The sequence below is a fragment of the Nyctereutes procyonoides genome, unplaced genomic scaffold (genome assembly GCF_905146905.1).
Source record: "Nyctereutes procyonoides isolate TBG_1078 unplaced genomic scaffold, NYPRO_anot_genome, whole genome shotgun sequence".
NCBI classification, from domain to species: Eukaryota; Metazoa; Chordata; class Mammalia; order Carnivora; family Canidae; genus Nyctereutes; species Nyctereutes procyonoides.
Window position 1 is genome coordinate 47293634 of NW_026575020.1, and position 23478 is coordinate 47317111.

General features: G+C 39.2%; 1 protein-coding gene across 1 annotated transcript in view; it reads right to left on the minus strand.

Annotated features, from left to right (window-relative positions):
- Positions 1 to 3337: 3337 nt before the first annotated feature.
- The window catches only part of PITPNC1 (phosphatidylinositol transfer protein cytoplasmic 1), a 252816-nt gene continuing 232675 nt past the window's right edge, over positions 3338 to 23478 (minus strand). Inside the window, exons 7-10 of the mRNA XM_055326076.1 lie at positions 21675 to 21830; positions 17913 to 17976; positions 7659 to 7777; positions 3338 to 3471 (exon numbers count right to left, since the gene is read on the minus strand). Coding sequence (XP_055182051.1) covers positions 3466 to 3471; positions 7659 to 7777; positions 17913 to 17976; positions 21675 to 21830 — 345 coding nt within the window. The 3' untranslated portion in view covers positions 3338 to 3465. The remainder of the gene's footprint in view (positions 3472 to 7658; positions 7778 to 17912; positions 17977 to 21674; positions 21831 to 23478) is intronic.

Consider the following 23478-nt stretch of genomic DNA (forward strand, 5'->3'; position numbering starts at 1 on the left):
CCAAAGCAGAAGGGTTTGTAAATCAGTTCACCAATGAACTTCTATTGTTTGGGTTACTATGGTGGTAACGGAAAAATGTCACAGACTCCTTTGTTGTTATGCTTTTCTTTTGCTTTCTTTTATTTCAGCCCAACAGTAGGAAAATGAAATGGTCTTTAGAGCTCACCTCAGATAAAGTTTATGCACTAAAAACACTGAGACCTTCTTATCCTGGGAAAGCACAGCCAAAGCAACGATGCTGTATTACAGTCAACGAAAAGCACAGGAGCATTTTGTAATTTGAAATCCATCCAAAATAATGACATTTATGGTCATTTTGATGGTCTCCACTAACATCAGAGATGAAGATGGGGTGAACATATGTGTTATTCTATGGATTATTTATTTTAATTTGGCTACCAGAGACTTAAAACTGGTGGTGCCTGATTCACTATGCTATATTTATATATATACAGGTATAATACAATTTGGTGACCAAGGTTGAAGGTTTCCACATTGCAGACAGAGGCACTGAGTTAAGATTCTATTTTTCCCCAAACATGCTTAATAAATTCAAGTTTCAGCTTTTTTTTTTCTTCTAAGTTTCCATCATGCAACCTTTGAATTTCCATCCTTATAGGAATTATTAATGTTCTATATACACATTCATCGCAAGCTTGTATCCCACAAAAAACAAACTCATGTATGGAGAATATGAAATGACACTTGAAAATTAAGACAGATAAAATATTGAAGTCATTTATGCCTTGTGATGACTGGATTAAATATTCAAAGCAGTTAAAGGAATATTTGCACCCCCCCCACCCTGTTTAAATGCACACAACCACATGTAGACAGGGAAAACTGAACATACTTTAAGAGCACACACATTTGTTGGCTAAGAATCACGCTATCATCGGCAGCTTTGAAAATGATGTCTGTGGTATTGAACTGGCTACAAGAGAAAAAAAAAAAAGCCACAGAAGGAAATCAGAAATTAGCTTCCTGAAGCATACAGCATCGTTGACCTTGATAGCAAAAGCTACTTTACAAAAAAGAAAAATGGCAATGGTGTTAATGGGAGAACTAGGTGCCAGATGTGTTTACAACCTGCACAAAATAAATCTGTTCTATGCAAAAATCATGATCCCACCCCATCCTGATTTCAGCCGGCAAATGGTAAGCAAATACATGTACTATGTCAGTGTCTTCTGAAAGTAGAATTTTGTGTTCAAAAGCCAAACATTCTCATTAAGTACTACTGTGTGGAGAGGGGACGATTGAGAAGTCCATGGGGTTCGAGAAGATTAAGATTTCCCACAAGCAGAAATCATGCTACTATACCATGCAAAGATCTCTTACTACGATGCTGTCGTTCTTAGGAAAAGAGATGCACTGTTGATCTAAACTATTTGCAACCGGTTTCCTTTGAGTTCTGGGTTTATTTATTTATTAAGCGAAATGGCAACCTGTAGATAAAGAAATGATCTTGACAGTCTGACGTAGGACTTAGAATACTCGGTGCTGGGTTCGTGGGACCAGCGCCTGCACCATGGGAAAGTTTATCAATTTGAAAGACACTATGTAGCGTGCTGAGCAGGCAGGGTCCACTGGCTGAGAGGCTGTGTGGGAAGGAGGACATGCTCCTTGGTTTATGTTGTTTCCTTTGGAATCTGTGTTTTGGGAAGGTCCCTTTCCTGAGGTTGGAGGTTATGGTCAGGAAGGCTAGCTGGGGCCTCGGAGGTGCCCAACTGCCTTGTTGTCTTCCTCTCTTGGAGGACAAAAGTAAATGCTAGATTCTGCTTGCCCTTCCTTCTGCATTTAAAGGCAGTGAGGCGCGATGGTGGCAGATTTTTCTCTTTAGATCAAAGGAGAGTTCGCTTTCTGCCACTTGGGTTGAACGATCTTGCTTCCCGTCAACCTGGATTCTAATCTTGCATTACCACTACTTGCAGAAAAGCAAGCTAGACAGAGGGACATCTTTTCCTGCTCCTCCTTTTTACTCTATAAATAGAGTCAGCAATTTTGCTCATTCTTTCCTCTCACTCGACAGTCTTTGCTCCTCTTCTGCGACATTCCCAATATTTGGATTCCAAGTAAGGGCAAGAGAGACAACAGTCTTTTTAAGGTCCGGTGCTGGGCAATCTGTTCCAGGGAAATCTGGATATTATTAAAAGTAATACCAGGAGGGGGGATGGGAGACAGTTCTCTCTTTCAGGGTTCCCGAACCAGACATTCTGACAGGGTTAAAGTCCTGTTAGCTTAGTCTACCCTTGAACTTCTTTGAATGGGCAAATAGTCAATGAGTTCTACTCAATTCATTGCAAATACCGAGAATCTTAATGGATGATGGAAGTTGACAATTCAAGGTTTGTTGGTACCAGTAGAGGAACATGATGTTTGCCTCACCTGGGCCTCTTGCTTCCTAAATCAAATCATCTCCAGATCAGCCAGTCATGGTCACATTCATCCAGGCAATTCTGAATGATTTCTGAGGCCACAAGGGCACAGAGGGGAAAGTTATTAAAAGACAGAAACAAGTGGAATCTTTATTAAATTCTGTGAAAGGTATAAATAAGTTATCATTAATTGCACTTGGAGCCTCAATAGGTTGATAATTAAAATTTTCAAAAAATTTAAAGAGTTAATTAGGCCCCAAATCCTGAGTCAGACTATAACCAAAATAGGAATCTCAGTTAACTACTAGTCTTCAAGTACTGGTGATGAGCAGTTTGAAATTTAACAATTACGTATATGACGCCTGAGAGTATTTTTGAGAATTTCAGGTTTGATGAGAGGAGATTGACTTTGCTATTTTACCACACCTTCTAACACAGTGGCACGAAGTTTTCATTGATTTACTCTTTAAGTCCACACCGACCTCATCAAATGTTCAACAACAAGGCTTCTTCCTCCCTGGTTTCTGGCTGTGGCTACAGAAGATTCCTTCTGTCCTCTGCCAGTCTTACAGTTTACATCTAGTTTGATGCTGTGTGGCATACTTAGGGAATCCTATTATATGTGAAGTTACTTAACCACATGCACACTCAGATCGAAGGAACATGTTCGAGGGACAAAGCAGTCTTTTTCTATATCAGAAGATTCTTTAAAAAAAAACAAAAACAAAAACAAAAACCCAAATGAAAATATAAAACCCCATGATATTCATATGAAATTACTCTAATTTGGGCCGACATGGCTTATCTGAAGAGTGTATGCCAGGTAAATTCAGGGTGGCTTTTTTCTCAGGGTCTGGAAGCGTGAGAGTTTCTGGGGCTGATTTTTTCCGGGGTCGATCTTTGGGAACGGACAGAAATTCTGGTGCATCTGTGGAGAGAGGCGTGGACGGAGCACTAGAAGGGGCACTGCGGACTGAGGAAGGCAGAAGGGGGATACTGGAGATAGAAATTGCGGGTGGAAAAACGCCAATTTTCCTGTTGGTGGCTTCCTGAGTGGCTCGTTCAAATTCTCGGACTTCATCCATTGTCATGTCTTCAAAGAAAAAAAAATAGAGAGAGAAATGACCCGTTATTTAGAAGAGATGCAAATGGATTTCTCTATGCCTGATTTTAAGGAAACTACAGGAATCTTATCATAAAGAGGCCTGTCCAGATGACAAACCCAAATTATCACCGAAAATGTTAAACCCCAAATTGTTTCTTTTTACTAAGGCAAACCTCTGAAAAAATATTCCTTTATGAATATCCATCCAAGATTTTCCAAAGCACTCTTCAGTGAGTAGTTTAAGTATTCTGAATAAGAAAGGATCAAGAGAGTACAGAAACAGACCAGGGAAGTATATGGTGTACGTGTGTACGCTGTTGGTATGCTGTGGTATATGGAGCTATTATTAGACCTAGTCATCTTTTCTATAAAGGGAAGGTAGTTGAAGCAATCAATGACCCAGAAATTATACATATTATTACCTACTTTAGGGCATGCAAGCACAAGTACACCTTTATAGGGTAAATAGACACGTCATCAGAATTTCTTCTTATTCAATAAATATGCTTTTTGCATTCTGGGGGTTACTGGTCTCCTGACTGTATACCCATCCTGAGATTGTTTAAATGCTGTGCTTTAATGAATTTAGCTTAAAAAACAAATAAGATAATGACAACAACCACAAACCCTGCTAATTATCCTAAAGCAAGCCAAGAAAAATAAAACCATTTTTTTCCCAAGGAAACATAAAAGAAAAAAAAAAACATTAATTGGCAATTCATGAAATAAATTCAGTGATGCCTCATTAAGAGGAATTATCAGGTGATGCAGATTTCCTAAATACCTAAAATGTTTTTTTTAATTAAGTGAAAAAGTAAAAAATATGTATATTTTTAAAATGTAAAAATTTCCCTAACTTCTTTATCTATTTATTTTTAAAAGAGATTTTATTTTTGAGTAATGTCTACACCCAATGTGGGACCTGAACTCACAACCCCGAGAGTCTCATGTTCTTTCAACTGAACCAGTGGGGCACCTGCCCCCAATATATTGGATGTATTATATATTGCTACCATTTAGATATAATATATTGAAAATACATCATTGTGCTACAACACTGTGATGATTTCTCAATCAGGGCCTATTTTGTATTTTTTTTTAATAGTTTGAAATCTCTTCTCTCATTCTCAGAAACTCTATTACTATTGTTATGGTTCCTATTAATTACTCTCTGACTAACCTTGGTATCCTTTCTCATATTTATTTACTGGTAACAGAAAACCAGGAACTGGGCTTACTAGAAAAAGCGTTGAGTGAAAGCCTAAGGGTTTGTCTTTGAATAAAAGGGGAAATCTGCTGCCCATGGATTTTCTACATGTACTTTTGCTTCCCACAGACCTATTTTTCATTCTTGCCCTCTCCAATGAATCTAGTGGTGGAATCTTCCTTAGATGATATTGCATAAACGAACACGAAGCAATATATCCACTTTGGAAATATTAACTATGGAATGAATATTCATAACATGGTATTAATCATTAGGATGTATATGTAATATGTATAAAGTCACATGATGCCATGAGCAAATCAGAAATATTTTTCTTTTTTCCAAAATTTTTAAAATTTAAATTCAATTTAGTTAACAAATAGTGTATCATTAGTTTCAGGGGTAGAATTTAGTGATTCATCAGTTGCATATAACACCCAGTGTTCATTCATTACATCAGGTGCCCTCCTTAATGCCTATCGCCCAAGTACCCCACCCCTACTCCCTCCACACCCCCCCATGTCTTCCCTCCAGCAATTCCCCGTTTCTTCCCTAGAGTTAAGTCTCTTATGGTTTGCCTCCCTCTCTGTTTTTATCTTATTTTTCCTTCCCTTCCCCTATGTTCATTTGTCAGAAATATTTTTCAAAAACCAAAATCCCTAAGAGGATTTCTTGGGAGCAATTGTTAAAATATTATGAAAGTTAAAAATTTTTTCAAAGAAAATAAAATATCATGATTGTATTGATATCTTGAAATTTAGAATATAACAAGGAAAATTGTACCTATAAATTTACCATTTTAAAGAATACTAAGACTATTAAACAAGCTAAGAAATGAGATTAAGTTTTTAAAAAAGAAGTATGCTCTTCAAAGTAAAATTGAGATTCAGAAAAATTTTAGTGAATCGGGTATATTCTCTATAATAAATAAACATCCTCAAAAAATTAGACTTCTTAAACAAGTGGCAGAGTATAAAGCTCTACTCCATATACCCAGCAGGGGGCAGAAATCATCCAAAATACAGAATTTCGATTTTACATTCCCAGAGTCTCTTAGAAGTTCGGTCTTTGAAGGCATTGAAACTGCTCAATGGAGGAGACTTACTTTCTTATCGCCATGTTCATGGATGTTAATTTTGCATAATTCCAATCTAATGTGTCCCTACTCAGCTTGAGGATTTACATTTTATCGAGCACCCATGCAGTTTTTATTTGTGATGGACAGCAAGTAGCCTCTTGATTTCAACTGTTTTTCATTACCATAGCGAAGAAAGACAATGGAAAAATAAATGATCCCCAATTTGATAGAATTCCAAAGACTAAGGGAAATGTCGTAAGCACTCAAAATAACCACTTTGTGTAACTTCTGAGGAGATAGGCATCTCTTACACTGAAGTCATGGGACCGACAGTGAATTGCAGCCAGAGAATGCATGGGGCTTTCCCATGGGAGAACCATTCTAGGTACCACTGTCTAGGTACCACAGTAAACTGACGTTCTAACAGTAATAATGGCAGTAAAATGGAAAGAGAACCAAAAAGCCTTAAGCTATAAACGATAGAGCTTAGAATGAGAAAAGCCGGGTGCTTAGAATCCTTTGGAATGTGGTATCTCCCCCTTTCTTCTGGCTTCCTTTGTCTGATCACACTTCTAGCAAGCAGCTTTCAGAGGGCTGCCGGGGAGGGATGGGGGGAACTAGAGTCTCACATTCCAAAAGAAAAGGGAATTGAAAATGATGGACTTTCAAGGACAATTTCCTTAATGAGCATTTCTAAATGTTAGCACAGGGTTTGAAGGAAAAGGGGAGTCCTGTTGGATGGGCCTGTGTATAGTGAGGAACACCACAGTTAACCTGACCCAACAACAGCTTTGCGCAAATTCAATCACCGCATGCAATGTGGAGAGGAAGAGTCAGGGCCATTTGAGCCTCAAGGGTAGCCACATGCACAGGAGCCTTGCAGGGCACACTTCTCATACATGCTCTAAAAACTGAACAAAAACATCCAAAGGGCAACCAAAAGATCTTCATCACAATTCTAAAGCACCCATGTACAACAATAGCGGTTGCTCAATTTTCTTTACCTATGTTATCAATTTCTCAAAACTCTAATAATATGTGCTGTTCTGGGGCATGGGCTTGCAGATATGCGGGCTCAAGCTAATACCCAAAGAGATCACAGCTCTGGCCAAAGACACACACAAATAACGACTTAATGATCACATTTTCTCCGTTGCCTTATCTCCTCTTCGTTAGCATGAATGATTGAGAGATAACTACATTTAAAATGCTGGCATGCACAATACAGTTAGCTCTCAATTTCTGATGTGCCACTGAATAACCTGTGGCTCTCTGCATCTCATCTTAAGTCCCAGGTTAGATGTGCTATATGGCCCAGCACATTCCCAGTTCACCACACCTTCACTGCTCAGCCACTGTGTGTGCACAGACTGAGGCCCCATCTGGAGATTAACCTAAGGAAAAGGAACGAATTGGCTACAATAACTAGAAAGAACCATAGAAAGCATTTCAAAGCAAATGTAAAGAAATCTAAAACACCAGATGAGACACAAGCTGTCCCTTGAAGGAATAACTTGAGTGTTAACTATATTTTTAAAAGTTACTGTCATGATATTCTAGTTTTCATATGACACTTGTTTTGACCCTTCTCTTCTTTCATGGTATAGGCCATTCACCAGCCACAAATGTTTCCACTCTCCATGTTCTTGGGTTTTTGTGAGTGAAGAACAACCCCCAAATCCAGCGGCTTTTTTAAGAATGGAAAAATCTAGAAAGGAGAGATGACACTGTCCAGTTTAGACCTAGTTCAGGTTCTACACCAATAGTCTCTGGGTGACGAGACATGCTTTTTGTGGAAAGCTGAGAACTGAATGTTTGCAGTATTTCAAAGATCAGTTTATGTGTACATTCAGTAAAGGGTGGTCAACATGTTTTAAAAATTCTACATACACTTGTTTGGGCATGGCTCTCTATGTCATCCACAGTAGAGGAATGCTGATTGCAAACTTTTATGTTGGTTTGTTCATGCATGTTTTTCTCGTATTCCCGAACATCATCCATTGTCATATCTGAAAAAAGGTCAAGACGTTGGCAACTACTGTTATTAAATGCAGACTTTCAAGGGGGAGACTTTAGGGAAAGATGGTAGCAGAAGCCAAAGAGAGGTTTAAAAAGCAGGGAATTCACTAACTTTATGAAGAGTATGTCATAAAGTTAGCTAGACCAGCCAAAGGGGGAGTGAGTGCAAGGAAGTTAAGTGGAAATAGTCTTAGAACAGAGAAGAGTGGAAATTATTTAGGGGGTGAATCTTGTAAAGTGAGCTAGATGGGTAGAAAGTATTAGCACGTGGGCACTGCCATAGCCTGAGATCTCCTAAAGCATTCTTAGAAGATCCCTTTGGGGACAGGGTCAGGTTTGTTTGTTTTAATACTTACCTCCCATATACCTTTCAAATAGATTTGGAGATTCTTTAAATCAATGCATTCGACAATAGAAAGGACACTTTCATTGCTAGTACAGGAGACATGACATAGAAGGCAGATAAATGATGTTTACTGGTGCAAGGGATACTTGGTTGCAATGCTCACACAGAGATGTATTTCTGCACAGAATTCATGGTGTCAGAGAGTGCGGGTCTATATCAAACTTCAAGTCTAGTCTAACAGCTTGGAGATGGCTGGCACTACTTCCACCCACACTGATCTATAAATAAAATGGCACATGACATTATGATTTTGGGCCTGAATCTGTAGTTTTTCAGCATTTTAGGATAATGATCTCTTAATCCAGTGGTTCCCAATGGGGGACACTTTTGTGACAGTTTTTGGTTGTCCCAACTGGGGTGGGGGTGCTACTGGCATCTAGTAGGTAGAGGCCAGCTAGGCCACAGAGTAACCTACCCAAATGCACAGCACCTTCCCCTTCTCAAGAGGGAAGTATCTAGTCTAAAAGGTCAATGGTGCCAAGGTTGGGAAACCCTGTCTAAATCCAACTGATAAAAAACTTAAAGAACCCATCTATCTTCAGTATACAAAATGCATAAAAATAACAATTATTCTCACTTTAAATACGTCTGCTGTTTTATCCTCCACTCCCCACCCGCTCTTTGGTTATTATACAACATTCTATCAGCAACTTTCCCAGACAGGCATTCCTTTGTTGTTCTCAAGGCAGGCAGAATTTAACTTCATGCCTCTCTACAACGAAAGTATGCTTGAATAATTGGTTATTCGACCACCCTGATCACAAATTAGCTTGGTGGGGATTTAGAGCCGGTAGTCACAGCTGGAAATTTCTGCTTAAGTATTTCCTGCATCATGTGGTTTGGTGTCTTTTTATATCAATCCATATATGTCATGTGAGATTCTCTTCATTTCCACAGGACACACGTGCCAGAACTTTATGATTCAGTTCAGTGTGGTCTGGGGCCAAGATGTGGAGGGCGGCTCTAAATCCAGACCCGGGCTATTTTATTTAGCTGCTGATCCCCCAACATCCCACCCCCAAAACCGTAGATCAAAAATGTTGTCCATAAGCAATGTAAGTATCAAGGATGCTAAGCAGCAGTCTGGCCAAGCAAAGAGCATGCTTTTCATCCAGGTAACTAGAAAGCAACAAACACATGCTGCTTTGTAATTAGAACAAATGTATCATAGTTAACAATTAGAGCATATTCATTCAATGCAATCACTTTAATTCCAGTGGCTGGTTATCAAAATTTCTTAAACACAAATACACCTGGAATGAGTACTGAGCTCATTTTTAAGCCAGAAGTTTAGGATTCAGAGAAATTCCTCTACACATAATGTTCATTAGACACTTTCTCCCCCTCCACACCCCCTCCCCAACTGGCATGACAGTAATTTGGAAAACAAAAACAAAGCATTTAGTTCCTTTGTTCTAGTGAATCCCAACAGAAAATGTTCTTTATTTTTAATTAGCTCAATGTTAAGAGAAGGGCTTAAAGTGTGTGACCGTGTGCTTTCAAAGATGTCTCAATTTTGTAGATGTGAAGAAGGATTTAACAACAAAGATATTCATTACTGCCTTGTTCATAACAGTGCAAAATGGGAAAGAACCCAGGGGACTGACAGTACTATGCTACCATTAAAAAATTATGTAGAAGAATATTTATTAACATTATAGAGAAATGTTCTTTGGTATATTGTTAAAAATAGGAGGTAAAACAACTGTATGCATTGTATGAAATCATCTTTGTCAGAAAAGGATTATATACACGTTAAAAAAACTAAAAGGATACACTTCAAAATATTACTTGTTTTGAGGAATTGGAATTATAGATCATTTTCATTTTCTTCCTTTTGTTTGTATTTTCTACATCAAATATGCTGTACTTATGAAAGAATGAAAAAATGACATTATTTAAAATCTATTATTTGGGGTCAAATACCACAGTTTGGAATTGGTAAGGAGAAAATACAGTTTTCTACAATTTCTGCGCATTCCAGAAGCATGATCTTTGTTGTTGTTAAAATGAGTTATGAAATAAAGTTTCAGAAAATTGCAACTAAAATAAAAAAAAATTCCCAAATAGAATATATCAAAATGAACATTTCTAGTAAAGTGGTTCTTAAAAAGATGGTAGTAATTGGGTCCCTTACTGAGGAAGGAAAATACGTTGGGTTGGTCCGAATCCTGAGTTCTCCCCATGTATCATACATGCTTATGGAAATGATGTAAATATTTTCAATATTTCTTAGTAATTCATGGAAAGCCTAATCAAATGAAAATATTTCTGTTTAGGTTATCAGGTAAAACACATTATGTCCTGCTTTTGCAAAGTATATTACCTCAAAATCTATACAGGAATCAATTTTTTTAGTAAATTCAATTGCACTGTCCAATGACAGATTATACTTTCAGAGATGATTCATCTTCATTATGGATTGATTTTCAATGACCAGACAATGACTTCTAACAGTTTAGATTCAGACCTCTTTGCTTCCAGCGAACAACTACTTAGGTGTATCAAAGAAACTCTTAAAGGAAACTCATGTCCATTATTTTGCAAATAAACTAATAATCACCCCTTAGTATATAGATTTGAAAGATCATAATTTACTTTTTGTTTTTTTTTTTTAAAGAAGGTTTCTCAAATAAGAGCTTTTAAACAAGTAACACTGGGCTAATTCTCTGATTTAAGAGAAAACTGGAAGTATGATATTTCTGCTGGCAAGAAAGGTACATCATAGTATCTTTGACTCTAGGTTGCTGGAGACTATCTGTATGTATAGATCTAGGACTATATCTGACATGATCAGCACTGGGAAGTATCCTGGGGGTATGAATATCCTCTTCGTTACACTTCAGTGGTACAGATTTCTTTTCTTTGCCCTCTTATGAGCTGATTTCTTTCCCTCCTTCAGATGAGGGGGAGAGCTGATCCTATTTCTCCTGCTCCAGCCAAGTGAAGGTCACACTGAACGTGGCCTGCGTAGAACTGCCTCTGCCAGATGACTGACTCGGCTGAGGTCCGAACCTCCACCTCTACTGTGAAACCAGCTTTGTCAAAGAAGCTCTGGACACCAGGGGATTTGTTAACTGAGGCATCTGCTTTGGTTTCCTCAACCATGAACTAAAGACTTTCATTTAAGAACAAAATATACCTCTACTCTGTGAGTCTTGGTCTGCTTCAATCATTTTCTGCTTTTTATTTTTATTTTATTTTTTTAAAATAATTTATTTATTCATGAGAGACAGAGAGAGAGAGGCAGAGACACAGACAGAGAGAGAAGCAGGCTCCATGCAGGGAGCCCGATGTGGGACTCGATCCCAGGACTCTGGGATCACGCCCTGAGGCAGATGGTCAACTGCTGAGCCACCCAGGCATCCCCATTTTCTGCTTTTTTAAAAAAAATAATAAAATGGGTTTCAGTGATTATTTATTGAATCAATCAAGTGATGCATGAATTATGTTCCAGAGAAATAATTCAAATAGTGCTAATTTATATTGAGAAAAGAGTTTAATTCCTTTTACCCTCTCCCAACTAATCTTGTTCTTTCTGGATGTAACCACTGAGTTAAGCGTTTGAGGTACAGGCTGCCAGATTTTTTTTCTATGAATTCACATGTATATTACTGCACACAGATATAATCTCATCTATTTTTACATTTATGGAATCATACTGTAGCATACCATACCATATATACTACACATATTGTCCTTTTTATTTTTTAAGTTAAAAAAATTTTTTTTAAGTTTATTTAAGTAATCTCTACACCCAACACGGCACTTGAATTCACAACCCTGAGATCAAGAGCTACATGCTCTTCTGATGGGAGCCAGCTGAGCGCCCCTAGAACTACCTTATTCTTTTTAACTGTTGAAAATAATATTCACAGTATGTGTTTATCATAATTTATTTGATCATATTCCTGTCAATAAACATTTATACTGAGACTAATTTCTAGCTTTTATAAATAACAATACACTGAATAGCTTTGCACCTATATTCATGAGTACCTGTCTATTCCATAAGAATAAATTTCTATTTTTTTTTAAAGATTTTTATTTATTTATTTATGAGAGACACAGAGAGAAGAGAGAGGCAGAGATACCAGTAGAGGGACTGCAGACTCCATGCAGGGAGCCCGACGTGGGACTCGATCCTGGGTCTCCAGGATCAGGTCCTGGGCTGAAGGCAGCACTAAACCGCTGAGCCACCAGGGCTGCCCCAGAATAAATTTCTGTAAGTGGAATTGCTGGATCATAGATTATTTGTACTTAGCATTTTTATAGAAACTGTTTATTTGTACTCCACCTTATCCCAAACTGGATATTATCATTATCTTAAGTTTTTTGCTATCAGATAAACAAATGTCATATATTGTTTTCATTGTATTTCATGTGACTAGTACCAAGGTTATTGGCCATTTATGTTTCTTCTATGGTTTACCTATTCATGTTCTTTATGTTTTTTTCCATTGAGTTGCTGGATTTTTTAATGTATAGGATCTCTGTATACATTATAGACATTAATTCTCTGTTGGCTACCTATGTTACAAAGTCTTGCAACTTTGCTTATGGTGGCAGTTTTCTTTCAATCACTTCAGTTTTTAAAGAAGGCAGGTTGACTTCACAGTTTGTGGAGGCAAGAGCATATATTTGAAAGGATAGGAGTCAGTAGAACATACAGAGAAACTACAGATGCCATGGAACACAATGTTTACAAGCAAGAGTTTTCATAGTTGCAGCAGATTAAATTTAAAAAAAAGAGTTATATACTTTAATTCAATGACCTGTCCAATGCCACCTGTTTATTTCTTTCTACAAACATTTTCTCTTTACTTCTAGTATCCTCTGCCTAAAAGAAGTAATTTTTTTCTTATACTACGTCAAAATGGAAGTCTTGAACAAGTGGTTGGGTTTGGGGTGGGGGTAAGCTCCAGTAACCATGAATGAGATTTGATACTTTGGCTCTAACAAAAATGGAAGTCATCCTTTAGGATTCACCTTTTTTTTTTTTAAAACCTCTTTACAATTATTATGAATTCAATACATGCTTGTTATAAATAGCTTAGGGGTGGCTCCACTTTTTTTTTTAAGATTTTATTTATTCATGAAAGAGAGAGAGAGAGAGAGAGAGAGAGAGAGAGAGAGAGACAAAGACACAGGCAGAGGGAGAAACAGGCTCCATGCAGAATCTGATGTGGGACTCGAGCCTGGGTCTTCAGGATCACAACCTGGGTTAAAGGCGGCACTAAAGTGCTGGGGGTGGCTCCACTTTTTGTAGTGAAAGTAGCCAATCCTCAAATCTTGGTGAGTACCCTTTCCATGTAATCCTGACCAATAAGATCTAGAATTGCAATGTAAAGTTACGATTTTTCTTCATTGTTCTTAATTTGGGGAGGTAGAGGAGAGTCACAGATTCCTTTTGAAAATCTTATGAGAAGCTATGAGTTCTCTCCCCAGAAAAATGAACATTAAGCACACAAATGTAAAATGTTGCATAAGAGCCATGGCACTGAAATTCGCATTTCAGGAATCTGGAGACCTTTGGAAAATGCTGACTTGGCAAATTCAACCAGCTAATGCTAGTCTCTAAGTAGGCTTCTTTCCCCACCTTGAGCTTGCTTCATTCATTATGAGGCCTGCTCTAGAGACTCCAGAATAATTTTAAGTTACTTTTATGAGGGACTTTCATCTATATGAACCAGAACTACCCCTCTATACTTTTTTGGAAGGGTCTGGATTTCAACGACATTCATGAGGTTCCACTCAATCACAGCCTCCCTCTGGCAATTCTCTTTGTTCCTCTCTCAAAATACTGTCAGATTTGTGAAACAAAACTATGCTTTTGTGAAGCTGGGCTGCCTATTTTTATCCACCCCCCTATTACCCCATCTTCTGAAATGTGTTGTTTCTTCTCTGATTAGTGTTCCAGTCATGCAGGAGAGACCTAAGGCTCATGGATAAAGACCAATCAAGGCTTTGAAAAAAACCCTCCACTCCTCCAACAATGGACATGGTTATACTTTACAAGGAACATGAGCAGAATAAAATTTGTTTAGGGAATTAGTTATGTGACAGCCATATGCTCAAACTAAGAAATGATACAAATTAATCCTTGGGTAAGCGAAGATCAACCACCATCTACAATATCCTTCCCCCTCCCACCCCCCACCTTCTTAATTAAACACTGGAGGTGGTTAGCTTAATTAGGGAGAAAGATATCCAGGAGTGCCACAGCCTGTGGTGTATAGTTTCTATAAGGTACAAACACAGAGCCAGGAGGTCAATGGGACTAGAATTCAGCCCTAAACTGAGAGCACCTGCTGAATCTGCCCAGAGGGACGTCTTTCTAATTCTCACAAGGCATCAGAGCTTTCCAGTTGGCCCAGAAGACATCTACTACTCTCTATGCTAATCTGTTTGGACCGAAGTAATTAAACTGTCCTTACAGTCTAATCTGATTTAAAGCCATTCTTAAACTTTAGTCAGCATCAGAATCATCTGCAGGGCTTGTTAAAACATGGATTGTTGGGCTAGACCCCCCAGAGTATCTGATTCTGTAGGTTTGGAGTGGAGCCTGAGAATCTGAATTTCTAACAAGTCCCCAAGGTGGGAGCTGATGTTGCTGGCCTGGGGACCTCACTTTGCACAAGCGCTGTAAGCTATAGGCAAAGGTTTTTGTTGTTTTTTTTTTTTTTTAAACTTTGGACCTTTTCTATGTTTTCTAATGAGAGCCTCACTGAGCCCATAGAGACTAAAGAAAAATAAGCAACTTCAGGTAGCCAAAATTGAAGGCGGACAGTGACAAACCTTTTTCCCCTGCAAGGCCCACAGTCCCAAGCATTACCTTGAGCAAGGGGCTCAGAAGGCAGTCTGTGGGCAGGGCTATTTCCATTCATTTGATTGACTGAGTGTCTGCCTCTGTGTAAGGAAGGAGCTACTGTTTTCCTGGCAAGCAGCTCAGTTAGGGGCAAGGATGCCAGTAATTTACATGAAATTGATGGCATGGTTCTTAGACACCTCTCCTCCTTGGCCCCCCTTACTCTGTGAAAAGGCTGCTTATTTTGGTGGGAGCTAAGATTGTGTACTCAGGGGATGGAGACCTTCTCTGGGGAGTACTTGGCTCCCCCATGATCTATATCCAGTAAACCACACACTATTTTTTTGCACTCACATACAGAAAGGCTTTTTGTCAATAGACTCCTTGAGTTAATGTGTCCACCTAACTCATCCTGAGTAAATAGGTAGGTGTTCTCCTCTGAGAGCTCTCCAGGACTGGAGGCCTCTATTTTCCTCTGATGCATTCATTAGTCTCGCTTTGGGCCTCTCTCATGGTCTGACGAATTTTTTTTGGACTAAAAGTCTCTAAGGTTTCTTCCTTGCCCTGGCATGAAAGAAAAGAGCCGGCCTCCATTTTTTGTACCCCAGCCATTCACTTATTAGATGCCCACCCACATCTTTTTTTTTTCCTATATCCTGCCTATGCTCAAACCTTTTCTGATCAACAGGCTTAAGGTATTTGGTCCTCTTAATCAGGAACCCAGCTACTGTTTCTGATGCTGCCTTTTCTGGCGAGTCCTCTCTGGCATTAGAGAGAAATCTGTCAAAGTGGCCTGTCTCTTGGTCTTCAAAGTGGTAGAATCTTGGCCCTTTAGGTCCCCCATTTATTTGCCAATTATTCTTTGAATATCCTTTTGATATTCCCTTAGTGTTGGTGGCAAGGACACCGTGAGCTTTGAGGAGCTCAAGTTGGGAGAAACCAGTTCTTAAGGCTTTTTTGCATCTTTGCTCCCTCTCTAAGAATCTGAGGAAAGATCCCCTGGAAAACAAACAAACAAACAAACAAAGAAAAATTTGTTTCATAATCAGGGGAAGTCATCACAGCGGTCTCTCCCTCTACCAGCCTCAGAAAGCCAATCAGAAATAGGTCTTGGTGAGATGTCATGAAAATATGGCAAGCTAGTGTACCTGCTGCATGTGAACAGCATCCTGGGAGTGTGTGGTAAGAAAGAGCAAATGACAATCTTTCAAAAGAAAGCTCTTCCAGAGGTCTGCCTTCGGACAAACCCAGGAGGATGCACTTGCTCTTCAGAAGACACAGATTAAAATTAAATTTTAATTTAATTTTGGGAAATATTAAAAACAAAAAACCCCAAACTTCCAGAACCATGTCTTTTACATGTGGCTCAGAAATAGCTAACAGCATCATTGTCTTTTTTTTTTTTTTTTAATTTTTTATTTATTTATGATAGTCACAAACAGAGAGAGAGAAAGATCCAGAGACATAGGCAGAGGGAGAAGCAGGCTCCATGCACCGGGAGCCCGATGTGGGATTCGATCCCGGGTCTCCAGGATCGTGCCCTGGGCCAAAGGCAGGCGCCAAACCACTGCGCCACCCAGGGATCCAGCATCATTGTCTTTACCCATTCAGTCCAATGTAGCTTTTCACTTTAAATTTGATAACCTTCAGCTAAGAAGAGGGAGGGATTGGTGGAACAATGACAGAAAAGCACCAAAATGTAATCTAGGTTACTCTCAGAACAAATTCAATGTGACTTAGGAAGAGGCCAAGGAGGAGGGCATTTTATTAGACAATCAGATCTAACCCAAGTCACCAACTGGGTGTGTTCGTTTCTATTTATAGTCAAGGACACTAGCCTCTGATGACTGATTCTGGGCATAAGGAAGATTCATGTGGACCAAATGACAGTACTGAGGATCTGGAAAGGGTGGTCCATCCATCATGGGATGAAACAAACCTGGTTTTCATTTATTGGACATGTGCAGAATTTGTTTAGCTCCTCCCAAATCATGAAAAAAGGAAAAGAGAGAAAGAGAAAGAGAGAGAGCGAGAGAAAGAAAGAAAGAAAGAAAGAAAAGAAAAAAAGAAAAGAAAAGAAAAGTCACAGTAGTCTCAGGATGAAGGGGTACCTGTGTCTCTGCCTTTGAATTCTTGCAGAATCCTTATGTTTTTTGGTGAGGGAGTGTTTCAAGTGTTCTTTGAATCAAAGGACTGCTTTTACTTGATATGATGCTTCAGATAGTTTTGATCTTGAATCAAAGTTTGGGATAAATTAGCATGGGTTTCAAACCCATCCAACAGAGAATCATGGAGCTCTCTGTGTTATCAGTATGCCAGCATCAAACATACTGAGGTCCTATGTATTATGACTAATAAATAAGAAGTACAGTTGACCTTTGAACAATGAGAGCATTAGGGGCACTAACTTATACCCTCTCCCCCACCAAACTGAAAATCCACATATAGCTTTTGACTTCCCCAAAACTTAATAGCCTACTGTTGACCAGAAGCCTTTATTGATAACATAAGCAGTGGATTAACATCTATTTTGTGTGTTATATGTAATCAAGTCTATATTCTTACAATAAAGTGAGCTAGAGAAAAGAAAATTTTATTAAGAAAATCACAAGGAAGAGAAAACACATTTATAGTACTGTACTTACTGAAAAAAATCTGCATATAAGTGGATTCACACAGTTTAAACTCGTGTTGTTCAAGGGTCAGCTATATCATGGTTATTTTAGACCAAGTTTCTATCATTACATTCTTCCTCATTATGTTCCATAGACTGTGCTATTTCCACTTTAGGGGGCAATAGTCCTGCCTTTGTTGTTGTCTTTCTAGGTAGCATCTGAAGCCAGATGGACTGACGCCCAAATCAACATGTTATGAAGTTGTTCTGTAAGTTATTTTGGGGAGGGTGACTTACCATACCACTCATCAACCCATGCAAAAGCCTGTCTATGTCCAATCAGCAGAATATCTCGGACCACCTAAAAAAGCAGAAGAACCATGGTTGATTAAAACTACCTGGAAAATAGATTGTTCCCAATTCTAGGAATCCTGGCAATTACAAATTCCTCAATCTCTCTGTCCATATAATGGCAAGTACAGTTTCACATACACAGATGATGGGCTCGCTCACCCTCGGCCCTTTCATGGTGTCCTAGACTTGCTGAAATTAACCTCTTCATCTTAATTGAAAGTTGGACTGGGAGTGTACACACATGAAGGACAACTGCTTGGCCATCTCACAGCAATGACTGGAATGAATCTCTGGGCTAATCATCTTGAGATTTTTCTCTTTACTTATCTTTATCTAAATCAGGTTCAACTTTTCACTTGTGGGAAGGTGTGTCTCACTGGTGCTAGGAAGTCATGGGTGTTGGAAATTAGAAACGCTTTTCTGGGTAGCAAGTGACTTCTGTTCTTGTCTGATGAAGTATGGCACATATTGGTCAAATTATTATTATTATCTTTTGGTAATTGAAGGTATGGGATACAAGATAAGTAAATATCTTTTTGGGTGTGACTTCCATGTAGTAGAAAGGGGAAAAAAGCAGTTTGGTCAACTGGTATTGTATTTTATTTTTTATGAATGAGTTAACTTTTCCTTTGAGAAAGAACAAGAGAGTATGCGCAGGGGGAGAGGCAGTTGGAGAGGGAGAGGCAGACTCTGAGCTGAGAGGGAGCCCTATGCAGGGTTTGCTCACAGGACCCTGGGAGCATGACCTGAATTGAAGGCAGATGCTTAACTGACTGAGCCACCCAGGGGCCTCGAGTCAACTATTATTGACAAAGATGAAATAAAGAGATCTCAATTAGAATAGAACATAATGGTAATGATAAGCCTGAAGAGACAAAGGAATAAAATTGTTTCTTATGGTGATACATAATGGCCCTAGAAGACTAAGAAAGATAACTATATAGTTTGTGTGCATGTGCGTGTGTGTGTTTTATGGTATTCTTCATGTCCTCTATAAATATGTGGTTCTATGTTTCTTAGATACTCACGCACTCCCTTCAACATTCCTTTCTTCCTGCCAAACAAATCCGGCTATTGTCAAAAACCTCTCATGAAAGGTTCAGGCACGTTTCAATAAATGAAGGATTTTAATCTGGTGCATTTGCAGAAACAAGGGAAGCATTTATAATGATGTGTTTATTTCTCCATGCCTCTGGATATCTAGTGAAGCTTTTATGATTTGGAAGGAGGAAATATGTCATGAAAATAAGAAACAACATGAAACCATAACCACTTGAGTGCTGACTGTGTCAAATTCATGGAAATGAAAAGAACAGCATTGGGGCATCAGTAAAATATACCCTATTACATTAAGCACAACACAGCTGTCTGCTGGAAACAAGAATTCAATAATGTGCTAATGGCTCGCTTTCAAACATTTTCCCCCCCATAACTGTGAATAGATTCTTAAAAAACAAAGGTGTTTAGAGAAAGGCACTGGTACTTTAAAGCCATGCAAATACTCGCCTCATATACTCATTAGCGACTCATGTGCCAGAGCAGGTGTGTTTTTGGGGCGTTGATAACACTTCCTTATATTTGGAAACAGGCAATAGGAATGCCTTTTACTAGAGCATAATTCCTACAGGTATTTTAAAGAAACAGAATCTCAAAACTAGCCAAAGTCACCTGTGAGAAAAGAAACAAAGTGAGCCCTATGGCAGTGTAAATAGGCTTCGTGAAAGGAGGATATGCCAAATGAACTATGTGGTGGCTTGATAAGAGATCATCTGGGGTTAAAAAATAAGGGGCAGGGGTGAGGTGGCTGGGTGGCTCAGTCAGTTAAATGCCTGACTCTTAGTTTTGGCTCTGGTAGTGATCTTAGGGTTGTGGAATCAAGCCCCGAGTTGGGCTTCAAGCTCAGTGTGGAGTTTGCTTGAGACTCTCCCTCTTCCTCTGTCCCCCCGCCACCCCCCTTTGCTCTCTCTCTCTCACATCCTCTCTAAAATAAATAAATAAAGTATTAAATAAGGGGGGTAGATGCTACAGGAAGTCAAGGAAGATACAGTCTAAGACAGAGCTGAAGATGGAAGATATTTACTCTGGAAGTGTGTTCCTGCTTAATAAATTGGGACACAACAGGGGTTAAGGTGGTCCCTCAAAACTTGACTTCTCTGTGTCTCACTCAGCTTCCATTTCTGGTTGAGTAGAATGGGCTCTGGAGTGCAGCAGCAGATTGATATACTCCTCTTTTTTTTTTTTTTAAAGATTTTATTTATTTATTCATGAGACAGAGAGAGAGAGAGAGAGAGAAAGGCAGAGACACAGGCAGAGGGAGAAGCAGGCTCCATGCAGGGAGCCTGACATGGGACTCGATCCAGGGACCTCAGGATCAGGTCCTGGGCTGAGGGTGGCGCTAAACCGCTGAGCTACCCGGGCTGCCCTGATATACTTCTCTGTTTAAGAAAACATCAAAGCTCTCAAATCTGTTCTAGGGTTTGCGATTATCACAAGCCCAAGTTCATTCTATTCCTTGGACCTCAAAAATTTATACATTTTGTTGACAACTGGCCTCCAATCTCAGTAGACAAATCCATCTAAGTAACACAAAGCTCAGTGCATTACTGTTAAATTCCAGTGCCCCTGGAAGAATTTCAGAAAGCTATTTTTTATCAGTTTTTAAGTGGAAAAATAAACAGATATCCAGCCTATCTGGAATGTAGAGACAACTTGGGTAGTATTTATTTTTATGAAAATAGGAGGCGTTACAAAGGGTAACGTTTGACATTGCATTTTCCATTTGTTTCCATGAGGATGAGTCATGCTAGAAGCCCCTAACAAACTTAAATCATCACTAAGTCTTGTTCCTGCTATAAAATGAACATGCTTAGTTAAAGTGGGTATACAATTGAAATCTGTGTTTAGAGGTTGTTAATAATTCTTTAGTAACAGAATTATTAAATGACCAGAAATACTGAGGTGCACCATCTAAAGGACCATTGGGATTTGTTGTTTTGTCTCTTGGGGCATTTTCTTTCTATCTTAGGTGCATTTGTAGGATCTTGTTTTGTTTTGTTTTTGACAGAGAGAGAGAGAGAGAGAGAGAGAGAGAGAGAGATTGGGAGCATATCAATGGGGAGGTAGGGGCAGAGAAAGAGAGAGAATGAGAACCTTAAGCAGACTTCATGCTCAGCACGGAGCCTGATGTGGGGCTTGATCTCACAACCCTGAGATCATCCACCAAATCAGGAGTCAAATGCTAAACTGACTGAGCCACATAGGCGCCTATATCCTATATTTGCAGGATCTTTTGAGTGAGAATTATCTTGGGGGGCCACACACACATATAAGCCCTTGATGCCTCTGCCTGGAACCCAAGTACTGAGTACCAAGTACAAGTACTTCTGTCTGCAGCTAGGTTAGCCTGATGCCAGAGGAAGAAGTACTTAGTATTGAAAACCTAACTTCCTGAATATACTCATCCAATAGACGTGGAAGTCACAGAATGAGAAATGAAGTGAAAAAAAAAAAAAAAAGAAAGAAATGAAGTGCAAAGCATCAAATTAAACTTGTATATAAAATGTATTTTCATAAAAACGGTGTTTTCTAGATGCAGTTATGTCATGTTGGCTCAGTGCTAGGCATGTGTTGTGCATCGTGCATTCAAGCTTCCAGTAAAGATAGTCACTCTATCCGCAGTCCAGGAACTGCCATTTATTCACTTACCTTGTGTACAAATTGTTCCACTCTGGTCTGAAGCCCCCAGACCTCGAACTTCACAGTCACCAGCTTATAGGAACACATGATGGGTTGATGACTATCTCTCCAGCCTTCCCTTAATTGTCCCCTTCCTGTCTTCTCTGACTTGAAGTGCTTAGGATCCTGAAAAAAATAAAAAGAAATAGTAACTTAAAAGTTTAACCATTGGGCAGCCCCGGTGGCTCAGTGGTTTAGCGCCACCTTCAGCCTGGGGTGTGATCCTGGAGATCTGGGATCGAGTCCTGCTGTTGGGCTGCCTGCATGGAGCCTGCTTCTCCCTCTGCCTGTGTCTCTGCCTCTCTCTCTGTGTGTCTCTCATGAAAAAATAAAATCTTAAAAAAAAAATTTAACCATCATTTATAGGAAATGTCTAGAATAGGCAAACCATCAAGACAGCAAGATTAGTGGTTGCCAGGGGTTGGAGTGACTACTAATGGATAAAAGAGTTCCTGTTGGGGTGATGAAAATATTCTGGAATTAGTGATGGGAGTTGCATAACTTTTGTGAATATACTAAGAACCCCTGAATCGTACACTTAATAAAAAGGGTTAAATTATATACATCTCAGTCAGAAAGGGACTTGCAACAAAAATAAACGCTAAAACTATAGTTCGCCTTCTAGGCAAGTGTCAGTTCTTCCTGAAGTTCCTTTTCTCCAGCCAACCTCTCCACTATACCTGACTCTTCTCTTCTTTTTTTTTTTTTTTAAGACTTCTTAAGACTTTAAGACTCAAGCATCTCTTCCCACTCCCAAGACTGTCCTGTGTAGTTCAGAATGAATGCTCCTCCTTTATGCTTCCAAAGCCTCTTGATGCCATGAACCTGGCAGGTGGGCAGGACTCTCATCATTTTGGTGGCTTGTCCATCTCCACAAGACCACAATCATCTTGACTTCAGTGGATCCTGAATGGCTATGATCCCGGTACATAACAGATGCTGAATAAATGTTTTTTTTTTTTTTAATTTTTATTTATTTATGATAGTCACACAGAGAGAGAGAGGCAGAGACACAGGCAGAGAGAGAAGCAGGCTCCATGCACCAGGAGCCCGACGTGGGATTCGATCCCGGGTCTCCAGGATCGCGTCCTGGGTCAAAGGCAGGCGCCAAGCCGCTGCGCCACCCAGGGATCCCTGAATAAATGTTTTTGATTGAATGCCTGAACTGTACTTGGACCCATCTCGTTCTTTCTCTCTCTCTCTCTCTCTCTCTCTCACACACACACACACACGGCTGGGGATCGGAATTTAGCTACATTTGGGTAAATCCTTAAGTGAAAGACAGACTAAAAAATGCTATGTGCATCATTACAACTGTTGGCATGGATGTGAAAAAATTAGAACCCTTACATGTTGCTGATGGGAATGTAAGATAGTGTGGCCACTTTGAAAAACAATTGGGTAGTCCCTCCAAAGGTTAAACACAGAGTGACCATCTGGCCCAGTAATACCACTCCAAGATATCTACCCAAGAGAACTGAAACCTGTCTGAGGAAACTTACACGTAAATGTTCAAATTCGTAATAGTAAAAAAATAGAAACAACCCAAATGTCCATCAACTGATGAACGGATACACAAAATGTGGTCCATCCACACAATAGAAGATTATCCAGCCATTAAAAGGAATGAAGTATTGATCCATGCTCTAGCACAGATGAACTTCAAAAACGCTATACTGAATGAAAGAAGCCAGTCACCAAAGGCCACATTCTATAATTCCATTTATATGAAATACCCACAGTAGACAAATCTATGAAGAAAAAAGCAGAGTAG